A 17500-nucleotide genomic window follows, 5' to 3' on the forward strand; every position below is an offset into this window, starting at 1 on the left:
CGGCATACAGAGGATTTGGTTCTTACATAAGGGGTTTTTAGTGGAACAGCACTCCAACATGCAAGAGGAAACGAGTTAAAGCACTTGACTAAAATACCTTCATCCAAAAACATTCTAAAACACTTCCGCGAGATACCATCTATTTGAGAAAAAGGAGAAGCAATATTACATTTATGCTTCTCAAAAATTAGTTTCTTGTCAAAAGTCACACCTTAAACCTTAAAAGAGTCACTGACATTTAAAACCTACCACTTACATGTAAATCAGGATGCAAAGGCAAAAGTGTTCTGGATCGACTATCATACTTTTGAGTTTTAGTAGGGTTAAGCTAGCTACATGCCCCAAAGCCTATCCTGCTCAAGAATGGGAACAACAACTAGATTAGTGTCACCATCGGCGCCTGCAATCAGTTTGTTCTCCAGACCTTGCCACATGTCACTAAGATAGATAGTAAATAGCAAAGGTCCAAGAACACTACCTTGAAGAACACCTGAAATGGCATTTCTCAAGTTATTATACTAGTCATCAACACAGACCCTTTGGATTCTGCTTATTAAAGTATTCACATAAAATAAGAATAACAGATCCACCAACTCGAAATAGCCTTAGCTTGTATATAAGTGGATTATGATTCACACTGTCAGAGGCTGCACTAAAATCTAAACCGACCATGCGTGAATATGCACACTCATCACGAGCCCTCTGCAAGACAGGAAATATTGACTTGAGTGCACCACAAGTACCAAGGCCTTTACAAAACTCAAAGTGTAATGCTGGTACCAGGTTATTACCTTCCACAAACCTACAAAGACACTTGGAGAACAACTGCTCAAAAATCTTAAATAAAATATGAGCAACTGAAATCAGCCCATATTCTGGGGGGCATAAGGATGGAATAAATCCATTACTGCATTACCTGACCTCAGATAATGCAGCAATGTTTCCCTTCCTCCAAACACAAGAAAAATTGCGAGTCCAACTAACCTTCCGAAAATAATAGTAACCTTAGAAGCAATGATATCAGCAATTCTTTTTTCTTAAGATGAGAAAGATCCCGTTAGGGTTCATGCCACCTTAACTGCCAAGCCCCAGAAGCAAAGTTTTGACTTCTCTAGACCTGGAGGCCATTGAACACAACTTGGGTCTGGAAAGCATGATTGAGAAAACACCAAGGACTCACACTGATAGCTCACAGAGGCTTGAACCAAAAGTTCTGCCTTCTGTTTAGAGTAATATATAGAGGAGGCACGCCTGAATCAACTCCAAAGAGTGATGACCTGAGCGTAGACCATCACTTTAGACCCAATCACCACTGGTAAGCAAGATACCCTTCACATCCACATTAAGCTCTCTCAGCCCTCATATATAACGTGAGCTTGACTTCTAAGCTCAATGAAATTATGCTACAAAAAAGTTTATTGTTCCTGCATATATAATAAGTATCTTGATTTTCTTGTTAGGCAAGCATTCATTAAACCATGTCTTAACTTTAATACGAAACTTGTGGATTTTAGGAAGAACCCTCCTCTCAAAAGTCTTTAGGTGATCATTTAAACACTCAACAGTATTCGAACTTCTAAAAATATCAGTCCACCTGACCTCAAAAATATTACGCTGAATATCATCCCAACTGGCCTGGGATTTCAAGTCTCCCTTTCTTGAAAAACTAATATCGGAAACAACTTCATCCACCTCCACATTAACCTTAAACGATCAAATGAGCCCACCGAAAAACCCACTTCACAAGATAAAATCCCTGTGAATACAAGGTCTTGCCGGTTGGCAGATTGGTGTAGGTTCAGTTATTAACTTTTCACATCGAGAAACAGTGGAGAAATCTTAGTAGCAACAACGTGATTTCTGTGGCAGTAACTGAGGTCAGCCATTCAGCGTGATGAACGTTGTAATCACCAACGAAAATGAAACAAGCCTTAGAGTCAGCTTCCTAAAATCCTGCCATTTCGGCAATCAAGCAGCCAAAAACAGATTCATCTAAATCCGGGCTTCCACAGACTTGAACCACTTGTGTTTCATAGCATCCCCACTTACACAGTGGCCTATGAGATACGGAGAAACCCTCCCTAACATACAGAACCATTCCACTGGCCCTTGGAATGGCATTACGATTGGGTAAAATGGACTTCTGAAACCTTGGAATCAATATTTATGACATATGTCACAAATCAGACACAAGAGTTTCAAAACAAAAGAAGATATCAAACTTGACAGCAGCAACATCCAAGTCCTTTGTATTCTTATATAACCCACTGACACATCTCTATGAAATGCGGAACTTCTGTGATCGATTCTATGGACCGGGATTAAGTTCAATATCGCCCGAAAGAAACAGCAGTACGTAAAACAAGCATAAATGAATATCTGCAAACTTAATACAAAAAATAACAGGAACAGTACATACATGTAAAAATCAATACTGAAAAGCGTATGTATATAAAAAGATAAAATTATCGCCGGAATGGAACTAGTCAACTAGGAGGGGCTGGCACAATCAGTAAGGACAAAAACATCTCGATTTGCTAGACAGTGAAGGAAGGACAGCAGTGCTGGTCTTGAAAATGAAGTTTAGGGGTAACGATAAAATTAAAACAAACTGATAAGGGTAAGTAAACCTCTTGTTAACCACCAGGCATCCTCTGCCCTTCTACTAAGCCTGTCCTACACGCCTTTTGAAAAAGTAGAGGAAGAGGGAACTGACAGCAGTGTGCTTGAATATACACCCTAGCAAGGAATTGGTGATAACTGCTGCCAATTTCTGGATAAGGTCCATTTATCAAGGACAGAAATCAATTCGAAGGTCAAGGTAATATAATAGTACCCTGGGGCGTTTTTCGTGACCAACGACCAATTCAAAGTCGAAAAACTTTGTTTTAATCTTTACTTGTCCTAATGAAACTTGATACGTTGATAGCCTAGTGATTACCTTCCCCAAATATTTTTTACGCTGACCGATCGTTTAAAGTCACCTAATATAAAGATCATATTTTTGTTATCTCAATTTAATGAAATTTCGTGATCATATTGTAAAAAAGTTTTAACACCAACGAATTTTACAAGGTCACAGGTGAAGCTAAAGAAAAGATTTTTTATTTTCCTCTGATACCGTTGAAACTTGATAGGTAATAAATCACTCCCATCCCCCGTACCTGAATTTGTTTCCCCTCGGATGCACGTTAAATACGTTTCCCCTCAAATGGAGGTCCATTGTTCCCACGGAGAAGCAGGTTAAATGTATATTTCCCCTACCATTCATGTCAAATCTAGATGTATTCCCTTATATAGAGTCTAAATACTTTTCCCCTAAGCCACAAGTGAAAATTCCGTGGAAGTAAACAAGTGAGCCTCGCAAATATGTGGGTGTTGCGTAAGTCGACCCTCAAAGCACCTAAGCAACCCTCAACTTTCCCCTTTGCACGTCCTGCCCTCGCGACCGTTCCTCATATCTTTCAAACACAGCAGCAACGTATGAAAGAGATAAAGGGCGTATTTGCCAAGGGGTGTATGATATCGCCACCGGCTGTAATTCCAGGGAACCTGGCCAAGGAAGAACCAGCTCTCAGAGAGAGAGAGAGAGAGAGAGAGAGAGATTTCACGGAATTAGATCTACAGGCAAGAGCTTTAAATTGTAGCCTCATGTCGGGGAAACATCACCTATGTGGAGAAGCCTCGCGGGTACATGGAGAGAGAATAGAGAGAGAGAGAGAGAGAGAGAGAGAGAGAGAGAGAGAGAGAGAGAGAGAGCCATATTTTTTTACTGTACACACACACGCACACACACACACATACAAACACACTACATACTGAACACAAACATACAGTCAAATACAAATATCGTTTATTATCGAATTCACTATACCTTTGGGAATATCTTACACTAAAGGGGGATTATAACTGATAGATGTTTCTGCGCCGCTAAGGATTCGAATCGATGACTAATTTAGAAACAACGATAGACAGTGACTCTAACCACCCGGCTAACTGGCAAGCTCGCAACACCAAACTAATTGTGAACTTTTGTCACCTATATATGCTTGACTTTTTACAAGTTCATCAAGCCACAAATATCGTTAAATATCGAATTAATTGTGTACCGTTGTTTCTAATTCATGGTTCGAATCCTGGACGACGCAGAAGCACTTGTTAATAATAATTCCCCATAGGGCTCAGTTATTGCCTGGGTGTTGTGAATTAGCAAATAAATTATTATTTTGGCTTAATATTTATGAATATAAAAAAAAGTCATGCATATATACGTGACTTAGAGGGATTTGCGCTAAAAGTTCTAAGCATTCAGGTTACTAACTTCTGCCCTTTTCGACCTGGTTGCGATCACGACATTTACCCACAACTACAAACGTACAATGGTTCGGAGCAAAGATCTTTTCATGGTTGACTAGAATACTTAAGATCACATCAAGAGTCAATGATTTATCTGTTTATTTATCTATCTCTTATATATATATACATATATATATATATATATATATATGATTTATATATATACATATATATATACATATATTTATATATATACATATATATATATATATATATATATATATATATATCATATTATAAAATAAATATATATATACATGATTTATATATATATATATATATATATATATATATATATATAATAATATATATACACACACATAAACACACATATATATATATACATATATATATATATATATATATATATATATAAATGGATGTGTCTGTTCTAACATAACTCTGAAATGCATTAAGCAATTTCAACCAACATCACTTACATTCTGAAAAAGAATACTGTGGGGGTAAGACATTATCAGCACCAAAGGGCACCAAAGGGGTTGGGGGTGGAAAGGGCTTCCCTGAAACAAGGCTGGTTCTGCCTGTAGACTTCGTAAATAAATAAACTCTACTAGCGTTTATCATACCTCATTCCGGTATACATATAAATTACTATCTGGAAAAGAATACTGTGGGGGGCGGGGTAAGACATCACTGCTTTTTCAGGGGTGGGGGTTAGGAAGGAGGTGACAGACATGTAAAAATAACTGAAAACAACAGATATAAATGTCTAACCCATGGTTTTCGAGGTTACTGAGATGAATAGCGACACTTCATGATGCCCTTAATTGCAAGTTCAGCCCCGATAGGAGAGCGGGGGGTGAGGAGTGAAAAATAAAATGTAAAAAATGACAGATATTAGAGTCTAATCCATAGTTTTCGAGGTCGCTGAGATGAATAGTGACACTCCCGATGCCCGTAATGTCCAAGTTCGGCTCCGATAGAATGGGGGGTGAGAAGGGGTGAAATATAAAATGTCAAAAATATTGGGCATTGTAACTGAAGCAACTATTTTAACAGGAGAGAGAGAGAGAGACTAGAGGGGGTGTTAGGGAGGAGAGAGAGGGAGAGAGTAGAGGGGCTGTTAGGAAGGAGAGAGAGAGAGAGAGAGAGAGAGAGGGCCACTGGCAGCGCCAGGTTTGTGCCTGCTAGTATATATAAATATAACAAAGTCTATGGTCATGAAGAAATGAAACAAACGAAGTGCACTACGCTCACTTTTTCGTGTGGCCATGTATCCCTCTCTCTTTCATATACATATATCTATCATATATATATATATATATATATATATATATATATATATATATATATATATATATATATATATTTATATATTTATACATATATATATTTATATATATATATATATGTATATATATATATACGTACATGCATGCATACACACATTTCTTAGCTTCTTTTGTGAATAATCAAAACAAATTTCTGTAACATGTTCGAAAAACTTTACCACCGTCGATACAGAATCAAATGACTAAGGAGTCGAAATAGGATGAGCGCTTGCCCAACGTTGTCCCTCGAAGCAGGCAAATTTCAATGGAGCACGTCTAAGTAGGAACAAAATTTATGTCTATATATATATACATATGTGTGTGTGTGTGTGTAAACATTTAATAATGCAACAGAATGATGTCAAGATACTTCTTTCCAAGTGCTAAAATAAAAATAAAAGACTTCCATTCCTACAGCTATTCAGAACCAGAGAGAATGGTTACTCACCGTTAACGATGTGGATGAGGTGCAGCATAGCGTAGATTGATAAGACTGCCCAGGACTCCATGGCTGGAAAAAGAAGAAGAAACGAATTAAGTCATTAGAAGATAATAATGAACCGCCTACTCCGGTAATTACAAAGCAATAATGAACTGCCTCATTAGGGTGCAAGATGAATACCTCATCACTGCTTGATTACAACTGATGAGCTGATGATTATGATGCGAGATTACAGGTGTTCAGCTTACATCTTTGCCAAGGTAACTCTCTCCTTGCAATCAATGTAGGGAATTGCAGGTTTTGTATTTTCTTTGATATCACCTCTGCCATTCGAGTGTGAATGATTTTTACTGTGCTCCCGCTATCTTTGGTACGCTAGAAGATCTCTTGCAAAAGATAAATTAAAACGCACGTCTCAGATTGATCTTTTGACGACAAAGGTATGCAAATGATCTCTTCATTTTTACCATTTTAAAAAACACTTCGAGCTATTGTCAAGTATCTACTTGTTAAGCATATGCCTACGTGCTCATTTTTAGTATTAATATTCATCCAAATGCGTAATAAGTCTAAAATTTCATCCAAATGAGTAATAAGTCTAACAATTTTCATATATGCATGGACAGATATGTATAGGAAACAGTTTCTAAGTTGAAACTGAGAGATTACTGTAGTGCTTCTGATGTGTAATAAGCACTTAGGCAAAGAAAACTGTCAAGCAACCCATTTTCCAGTTCACTGACACTTGATTCCCAGGATAAAAGAAATTTATGACACATATTCATAAATTTTTCTCTTCTTTTTTTCTTAGGTGGGGCAGCAACACTTAAAGAAGTGAGAAAGCTTCCAATGTGAGTAGAGACGTTAATTTTTAAAGTAATATATAACGACCCTTAACAACAGACAATCATTATTTATGTTGCTGGATCATAGTTTTTGGGGGAAGCGATTTTCTGGGAGCAAATTTATGTTCACAGTAGAGTGTCTGTATTAGTGAATTTCTATCTTCTTTTTTCTTTTTTTACTTGGGGTTTAATATCTATTCTCCTACTGCGCGAAATATTCTTAGACTGTGCTGGACAATATTCTTCTTCGAGTTCTCTCTCTCTCATTTCCTCTGGTCTGTTAGTGTTAGTTATGGAAATGGGAGACATACAACAGCTTTGGGTAATTTTATGAATGAAAAAAGAATGAAACCATATTGACAAGCTCTCTCTCTCTCTCTCTCTCTCTCTCTCTCTCTCTCTCTCTCTCTCTCTCTCTCTCTCTCTCGTACACACACACACACTTGTCGGCAACACAGTAGACGCTCGATCACAAAAGAAGATTAAAAAATGAAAAAAAGTTGAAGGTTCAAAGAATATCTAATTTCCTGCTGAGATACTTGAGTTGACAGGTCCAATAAAGGTGTGTGTGTGTGTGTGTGTGTGTGTGTTCATGTAAGTGTAAGTGCGCGTGTGCGTGGGAGTTTTTGTGAAAGGGTATGCGCGTCTATGTCAGATGAAGGTGGAGAAGGTGGATGATGGAATAAAAGTGGGAGTATGGAAAGAGAAAGCAGAGTAGAAAAACACCGATTTTGCAATTGAAAATCTTTGAACCTACGTCATATACCGTAATGACGACAAAATCGGTAAGTCATAGGCAAAAAGATGTGTGTATGTGTGTATATATATATAGCATATATATATATATATATATATTATATATATATATATATATATATATATATATATATATACAGATATATATATTATATATATATATATATATATATATATATATATATATATATAGCAAACACACACACATATATATATATATATATATATATATATATATATAGTTATATATAAAATATATATATATATATATATATATATATATATATATAAATATATTTATATATATATACATATATATATTTATATATATATATATATATATATATATATATATATATATATATATATATATATATATATATATATATATATATATATATATATATACATATATATTTATATATATATATATACACATTTGTGCGTATTCATAATCCCTACATGTGGTTAAATCTTGATGGGATGATGAAATGCTTATTATTATTAATTGGTTAGTTATCCCAGCAAAGGTCGTTACATCATAACCGAAAACCTGACACAAAACATTAGAATCTAATGAGCAGTACAGTGCATTTCTTGGAGACAATAAAGGGTAGTGAGTACAAGGCTTCGTTTGACTGTAGAAAAGGCAGGCAGAACTTGCGCGAACTTGCCAGCTCTCCCTTTCGAGTATCTAATCAGCTTTTTAACTTTTCACACGAATATTGTCCACTGGGACAGAATGGGTATATATCAACAGCTTATTAAGCACATTCGAATGCATCATCAGCAACACGTCGACCACACCTATGCATGCTTAGCCACCAAGTCCTATCACAGTCACTTCACCTCTGGTAAACCTGTCTAGCATTTATCATCCTGCGAGCGAGCAATTTACAGGACAAACTTTCTCTCTCTCTCTCTCTCTCTCTCTCTCTCTCTCTCTCTCTCTCTCTCTCTCTCTCCATCCATAAAAAAACTTCCTAACGATGAGCACTTTCGTCAGTCTAAATTCATTCTCTCCACTTGATCAAAGCACCATATAAAACCCTGAGCCTTCTTTTCACCAATACTTTTGTTTTTACCACATCTTTCTCAACCTTTCGACTTTCTTGCCCCAAGGATATAACACAAACAATTACTTATATATCGCAACAGTTTCCACCTGTGCAGCTATTCTCTTAACTACGCCTTACCGACATTCTTTGTATTTATATATTACATGAACCACAGTCATTATATTATACAGATATACTGAATGTACAGTCTACATAATGAAGTACGTTAGTGCTAGTGCATGGAAACTTTTGCTCTATATAAAACTCCCAACGATACAAATATGTATTCAGTGCGACAAAAGAGACTCCTCATTATATTCAACGTTTTGTAAATTTGTTCATAAAAATTGAATGAACAGAGATGAAAAAATTTGCAACACATCTCCAAGTTCAAAGAGCATACGAGAGATTCTATTCAGCATTTCCACGAGAGAGAGAGAGAGAGAGAGAGAGAGAGAGAGAGAGAGAGAGAGAGAGAGAGAGAGAGAGAGAGAGAATATAAGGAATACATTCATAAATCGTAAATGTTCCTCCTGTTGTTCTAAAAATATTTCCATTTCGCTTCGAAATTTTTCTACTTAAAAATTGACAATTATAAATCAACGCAGTTAATAATCTCTTTCTTACATTCTCGTAGTCTTACATTTACTGAATTTCATTTTCTCCGGCTAATAGATTCTTTGAACTGTGGGGCCCCATTCACCATTCTTCATTATAATTCCCTCCGGTTTTTAAGCTCTTAGCTTCCATCAAGGTCAACCTCGTTCTTCGAAATGCTCCTCAAGATTTAGCGTCCATCCAACTTAGAGAGGAACTTCAACGATATTAAAGAGGAGTTGTTAGCTTGAAGGCCTCCAAACGTAGCATATTTTTTGTTTGTTTGTTTCTCTCTCTCTCTCTCTCTCTCTCTCTCTCTCTCTCTCTCTCTCCTTTGGTTTGTTGGGAAGAATTGACGTTGTTAGCTGGTTCACTTCTGCGATGCGGACTTTGATGCTCTGTTGTTTTAGGAGGGCATTCACCCTCCCACCTCCTTCCCCTCTCCCTCCTCCTCCTCCTCCTCCTCCTCCTCCTCCTCCTCCTCCTCCTGCTCCTCCTCCTCTTCTGCCTCTCTCTTCCCCCACCATCTGCTGATGTATGCTGGCTAACTGTTGTTTACATAATGGTTGCTGATTTGCATGGTGATGTATGCTGGTGGGCGTGCAGTTCGCTTTAAAGTCGTTGTGTGTTCTGTGTATTTCTTTTTTATCTGCCAATGCTTAGTGACCCTTGTTCGGTTCAAGGTATTTCTTTTGATTTAAAATGCAGATGTTGAGACTCGCGTTCGCCTGTCATTGCGCCTGCTGTTGCATTGAAATGGATTTTGTGCTTTTCTTCTTCAGGCAAATAAACGGCTGCCTGCAGTCGAGGAAAGCAAAAGGGATGCGATGCGGTTTAGCAAGAAAAGGATGGTGCTTTTTCAATCTGCTAGCAAACAATTTCTTCATCGTGACACCCATAAAAAAACTCATATACAAAATACTTCTAATGCATCTTACAAAATACCCTGTAGCTGATTATTATCAGTACTCTCTATAAAACTCAGAATTCGTGAAGCAATTTATTCACCATGAGCTCTCCTTGTAAGGAACTGCACAGCACAATTTCCTTCAATGGAATCAGACTGGCCACAGAATTTACAGCATCATAGCACTTATGGACGGTCGTAGATCACTGGAAGGGCTTGAAGTAATCCAGATCCCCCATGGTGATTTCACAAACTGTTAGTCTTTACAACGGCCCTTCACTTCACTGAGATCACCGGAACAGAAAGGGAAACTGGAGGAATTTGATTACTGGTGATATCGCAGTGGGAATTGGGATTAGTCGAAGCCCTTTCAGTGCTCTGTGACGGTCCATAAGCGCTATGACGCAGAAACTCTCCAATGGCGGGGAATCTAGGTCCCTTGCTTGCCCATGTGTGCATACCCATACACAGAAAGACTTCCACACAAACATGACAGAATCTCCGTGAAATGAACCATCGTGGCGGGCAAAAGAGAGGAAAAATCGATGCCCTTGTTCTTTTGTCAACTATTACTTTTGTATGCCCTCAAAGGGAAATATAACCTTCCCTGGTAAAGAGGAGAAGGCACTGTAGTTGAAAATACAGACACCAGAATCAGGAACTCAGACCGAGGAAAATCCAGCCTGCATGGGACTATGTATAATTTGGCTATATTATTATGCCAGCAATTTCCTTACTGCAGGTTCCATGGAAAGTTTGTTTGGTTAGTCCGTATAGGAGAGTCCATTACACAAGTGAAACTGAGGGAGATACACATATTCACGATTAAGAAAGTGTATCAAACACCCTATGCAGTTCGTAATAATATGAAAGAATTTTATATTAAGAACATACATAAATTGGGATTTGCAAGAGGAATTACGTCATGGCAGAGAGCGAAAGAAGGATACGTGGGAAGGTACTTGTTGGACAGACGAAGTGCCGAGTTCGAAAATGTCTGAAAATGGATCAGAATCGTGGGACTCTTTAGCCATGACAAGATTTTAAACCTGGACTGCTTGGACGTGGCGATATGACGTACTGAGAAGGAGAGAGAGAGCAATGAGCAACTGCAATCGAAATGAAGAATAAAATGTTGCAGGAAGATGGCACATATCTAGACCAATTTCAATAAACGCCGAATTTTAATAAATCTGTCCTCATGTACTTCGTAAATGTACTTTCATCAGGTAGGGAGTATTGCCAGATTATCCTTCATCCTTTAAGGCAAAAACTGGAGGTACCCATTACATCCTAAATAACAGACATTAACTTTTGAATGGCAACGAATTAGCCTGTAGTACCCAACAAACAAATATCTTATCAATATAATGTTCACACACACACACACACACATACATACATACATACATACATACATACATACATACATACATACATACATACATACATACATACATACATACACACATGAGCGTATATATCCATGCACATAACTGTATATTCACTCTCATACCTAATTCATAATGTAGGGCCCTATTCTAAAATGAGAATTTTTATGATAATAGGCAATGAAAAGAGCTTTTGTTTCCTATTTTATCCTCATCAAAAGGATACAGGGAGACAAAGGCCTCCCGAAACAGAATTATATTTCAACAGTTTACACTGGAATTGTTTGTGGGATTAAACGAATTCGTAAACAATTCGTATTATACTCGCATTGACTGTTCCAAATTAACTCTTTCAACCCCGGGTAGACTGCTGTAATGAGAAGATCGAGTTACACACAAACACACACACAATGTACTGTATGTATATATATATATATATATATATATATATATATATATATATATATATATATATATATATATATATATATATATATATGAATATGTGAAAATCCAGAGATTTCCCGAAATCTCTGGGGAATTTTTGAAATGACTAATTCGCTTAGGAGCATTTGATCCCCTAGGGATAGTACTAAACACAGCGAAACAGTGATTCATCTACACTGTTTCGCCGTGTTTAGTACTAGCCCCTTGGGGTCAAATATGTTTCACCGTGTTTAGTACTAGCCCTGGGGGATCAAATGCACTTAAGGACATTTGATCCCCCAGGGGCTAGTACTAAATACGGCAAAATATATTTAACCCCAGGGCTAGTACTAAACACGGCAAAATATATTTAACCCCAGGAGCTAGTACTAAACACGGCAAAATATATTTAACCCCAGGGGCTAGTACTAAACAAGGCCAAATACATTAAACCCCAGGGGCCAGTACTAAACATGGCGAAACAGTGTAGATGAATCACTGTTTCGTCGTGTTTAGTACTAGCCCTCGGGGATCAAATGTTCCTAAGCGAGTTGCTCATTTCACAAATTCCCGGGGGATTTCGTGAAATCCCTGGATTTCACATATCCCTGTAACATGATATAAGTGAGTGTGCGTGTCTATGCCTGTGTGTTGTCCGAACACTGAATATTCGTCTTTAAACAAAACACATTAGCATAAACTTTCCCCGGCATTTCTTGAAACCAACTGGGTTCAAGACACAGCCCCCGATACCCAGGGATCGAACCATGGACCTTGCGTGATAGATGCAGGGCCCTTTTCATGAATATTAAAATTTTCAAAATCATCTTTCATCTCTCCTTCCTATAGCCAAACTCCAACACGGTCAAAATCATCAGGCTCCGTCAAAGTTGTCTCTATGCCAATTGTCATTACATGTTGAAAAATAACAGGGTAACCCACATTCTGTTTCAGTTCAGCTAACTGACCAGGTCAGATATATCTGCTGAATTTCTGTTATTCATATCGAAAGTAATTGCAGATGATTACTGGTCATCGAGATTATGACACTAAAATTAAACATAAAAGAAAATAATTACCGGAAATCATTTAAGTTTATCTACAATTATAGCGGGAGCTGTTATCGAGGTCTAATAAAATGATCTAAAATTATTATCGCTTCAGAAATGTTTAATATCAAAGCATTTTCTTAGAGAGGTGATACCCAAAAAAGGATATTTAGCTTCATTCATTGTTTAAAAGTTGTCCTACTGCTATGGTAGCTGCTACTGAAGTTGATAAAAAGCATAAAAAACTGATTCAGTTCAAAAATTACTCTTTTGTTTATGGTCAAGTGTTTTAAAGTAATTTTGAACGACAGGAAAAACAGATAATCAAACTCATATTTAGTCAGTAATTAATGTCCTATAATATGAGACCTATATGCTATTTCCATATATATATTCTATGAGTTTTTATATAAAAAAGTTGGTAGGAAATTTCTAGGGCAAACTCAGAAGCAAATAACTCAATAGACAATTAAAAAAACAGAGTCGTGTTTTCTTTCCAATCAAAACTTAGAGTAAACAAACTCTCGGTCCCCTGACTGCTCTTGAGAACCGTTTAATACTTTTAGTAAGTGTTTGTTCGTAAACCGAAACCTTTCTTCGTTCTACCCACCTCCATCCATCAACCCTCCCCTCTCTCTCTCTCTCTCTCTCTCTCTCTCTCTCTCTCTCTCTCTCTCTCTCTCTCTCTCTCTCTCTCTCTCTCTCCATATATATATATATATATATATATATATATATATATATATATATATATATATATATATATATATATATATATATATATATCTTAGATATTTTCTCTTTCTCTCTCTCTCTCTCTCTCTCTCTGTGCAGAAAACACCAATATATTCACCACATGGGTAGGAATGTACTGTATATATCTTAGATCTATCTACTGTTTACTTGAATTTAGGATACTATCAAAATATACAAAGAAATAAATGCTACATGCTCAGTTTTTATTTATTCATTCACGTGTGAGTGCGGGAAAGGGAGTGGCTGAATTTTTATAAATGGATGCGGCGATCTGATATTAACCAGAAAAAAAAAGAAAAAAGTCCTATTATGTAGAAAAAAAAAGTCGGACAGTAAATAAACAGTGTGGTTTCACCTTCAGATTTTCATTTCAGCTTGAATTTCAGTCTGGCTTGCCACTCGAGCTAGTGAAGAAACAACGAGAAGAGAAAATATCTCTTAAAATTACGGGGCGGGTTCTAAAGAGTGCACACAAGGTCACATCCCCTTGATTCTGGCATCAATTAGAATCAATCTATTAACAATTCATTTTAATGCACCTGCTACGCCTCTGCACCAAGACTCAACAAACTTTAAAATCTAATTCTCTCCCCCTAAGAAGACTCCTGTGGGATACCCTCCAAGATAGAGTTTCTTAGGTGACAATAACAAAGTAAAGGAAAGGCAAAACGAAAATGTATGCATAAAGATCAAAAGTGAAAAATTATATATATATATATATATATAGAGAGAGAGAGAGAGAGAGAGAGAGAGAGAGAGAGAGAGAGAGAGAGAGAGAAAATAATGCAAGATCAATTGTAAAAGGAAAATACAAGCAAATGCTCAGCATTTAAAAACAAATACAAAGACTAATTAATCACGTCAACTTGAATTCACACATATGCTTTTAGGGACTGTACCGAAATTTACGAAAGTCTTCCGTAGGAATAGCTCCGCTTAAATGACGGAGAAGAGATTCCATTATGTATTACTAAATTATTTCACTTTCAGTGAAAACACTAGCACAACTACAGACGTTAATGAAGAGGAATGAACGTCTTATATAAAAGGGTTTCCCATAATGAATAGTTATTTAATGCAGATCCGATTATATTACTTCTCTCGCGGGAAGGCACTTTAAGCAAAGACATTGAAAGGCGTTTCATTTATGTTACACTTTTCGTAGAGGTCAATTTCGAGATAACGATGAATTGCAAGTCAGCTATGACACAACAGAAGCAATGCATCAAAAAGAACTATGATTCCTAATCGTGCTTAACTTTTTTTTTTTTTTTAGACTCGACGTTGATCAAACGTGTAACCATTCACTTCAGGCACAACCTTAACCTAAGCAATACATAAAATTACTTAGCTTAAGTCACAAAAAAGCTATATGGCTATACACTCGAATATTAACCCTGTATCTTAAAGTTTCCAAGGGAGTTTAATTAACGTCTCACTATAATTTCTGAATTATGCTAAATGCAACACAGTACTCTAGGGCTTACACTAGAGTACACACCCACCACATTACAGAGACGAGGGATTTTCAGTACAATGTGATAATACCTATACACACGACTTCTCACCGGCAATTGATTATGTTGAGCATTTAGCTGGTCAAGATTCATATTAATTGCTGATGCAATATGCGCAGAATTGGAAAAACTACATGACTATCATGACAAAGCTAACTTTGATTGCTTCAAGAAAACAAATTTTGCAACTTTTAGGAATATCATTTCATATATAAATATTTCCTGTACGAACAACAATCGTTTTCATGAACGCACTTTTAAAAACAGTGGTTTTATTACAACACTGACAGGAATTCCAATAACAGTTCCCCAAACAGAATTTACTTCCTTTTTATGTTACAATACATAATACTTGACTACTTCCCCCTTTTCTGATCGAATATTTTTTTTTTTTGCTGATATCCCCGAATTTTTCCTTGTGGTCCCTAACTGCCAATGACTCCAGTGATTCTCGTAACAACGCATCTATGAGTGTTTTCTCACGTCCTGTAAAAGCACAGGGACCTAGCCATATCCAGTAGGAGGAGTATAGCAAGTGGATCTCACGGCGTCTTTTGAATATTTGTAATGTCAAGGGCACGCTTGCTTAGCGTCAGAGTGGGTCATCCTTGGGACTTCTCTGTGTTTTATTGGACTTCATTTTCTTCTTGTCAAACTGTCGGAGTAACTGAATTCTCCCTCGCCAGTTTTCTCCGTCTAAGCCTATGGAAGTACACTCCAAGGAGGGCCCAAGGAGAACAAGACTTTCAATGGTTGAATTCCAAATTTTAGGTGGGCAGATCTATGGTAGCTTCTAGTGTTTCATTGGTCAATGGTCAAAAGTCAGATCTATGGTAGATTTTAGTGTTTCACTGGTCAATGGTCAAAAGTCAGATCTATGGTAGATTTTAGCGTTTCGCTGGTGAATGGTCAAAAGTCAGATGTATTGTAGATTTTAGCGTTTCACCGGTCAATAGTCAAGTCAAATCTATGGTAGATTTTAGCGTTTCACTGGTCAATGGTCAAAAGTCAGATGTATGGTAGATTTTAGCGTTTCACTGGTCAATGGTCAAAAGTCATATCTATGGTAGATTTTAGCGTTTCACTGGTCAATGGTCAAAAGTCATATCTATGGTAGATTTTAGCGTTTCACTGGTCAATGGTCAAAAGTCATATCTATGGTAGATTTTAGCGTTTCGCTGGTGAATGGTCAAAAGTCATATCTATGGTAGATTTTAGCGTTTCACTGGTCAATGGTCAAAAGTCATATCTATGGTAGATTTTAGCGTTTCACTGGTCAATGGTCAAAAGTCATATCTATGGTAGATTTTAGCGTTTCACTGGTCAATGGTCAAAAGTCATATCTATGGTAGATTTTAGCGTTTCACTGGTCAATGGTCAAAAGTCATATCTATGGTAGATTTTAGTGTTTCACTGGTCAATGGTCAAAAGTCAGATCTATGGTAGATTTTAGCGTTTCGCTGGTGAATGGTCAAAAGTCAGATGTATGGTAGATTTTAGCGTTTCACCGGTCAATAGTCAAGTCAAATCTATGGTAGATTTTAGCGTTTCACTGGTCAATGGTCAAAAGTCAGATCTATGGTAGATTTTAGCGTTTCACTGGTCAATGGTCAAAAGTCATATCTATGGTAGATTTTAGTGTTTCACTGGTCAATGGTCAAAAGTCAGATCTATGGTAGATTTTAGCATTTCACCGGTCAGTGGTCAAAAGTCAGATCTATGGTAGATTTTAACGTTTCGCTGGTCAATGGTCAAAAGTCAGATGTATGGTAGATTTTAGCGTTTCACCGGTCAATAGTCAAGTCAAATCTATGGTAGATTTTAGCGTTTCACTGGTCAATGGTCAAAAGTCAGATCTATGGTAGATTTTAACGTTTCGCTGGTCAATGGTCAAAAGTCAGGTCGATTTTAGCGTTTCACTGGTCAATGGTCAAAAGTCAGATCTATGGTAGATTTTAGCGTTTCACTGGTCAATGGTCAAAAGTCATATCTATGGTAGATTTTAGTGTTTCACTGGTCAATGGTCAAAAGTCAGATCTATGGTAGATTTTAGCGTTTCGCTGGTGAATTCAAAAGTCAGATGTATGGTAGATTTTAGCGTTTCACGG

General features: G+C 37.0%; 1 protein-coding gene across 2 annotated transcripts in view; it reads right to left on the reverse strand.

Annotated features, from left to right (window-relative positions):
* Positions 1-17500, reverse strand: part of LOC136851289 (uncharacterized) — a 750243-nt gene that overhangs the window by 391585 nt on the left and 341158 nt on the right. For both annotated transcript variants that reach the window (XM_067125276.1, XM_067125277.1), the window contains exon 2: positions 6097-6159. In XM_067125276.1, coding sequence (XP_066981377.1) covers positions 6097-6157 — 61 coding nt within the window. In that variant the 5' untranslated portion in view covers positions 6158-6159. The remainder of the gene's footprint in view (positions 1-6096; positions 6160-17500) is intronic.

Source organism: Macrobrachium rosenbergii, chromosome 23 (genome assembly GCF_040412425.1).
Source record: "Macrobrachium rosenbergii isolate ZJJX-2024 chromosome 23, ASM4041242v1, whole genome shotgun sequence".
Lineage (NCBI taxonomy): Eukaryota > Metazoa > Arthropoda > Malacostraca > Decapoda > Palaemonidae > Macrobrachium > Macrobrachium rosenbergii.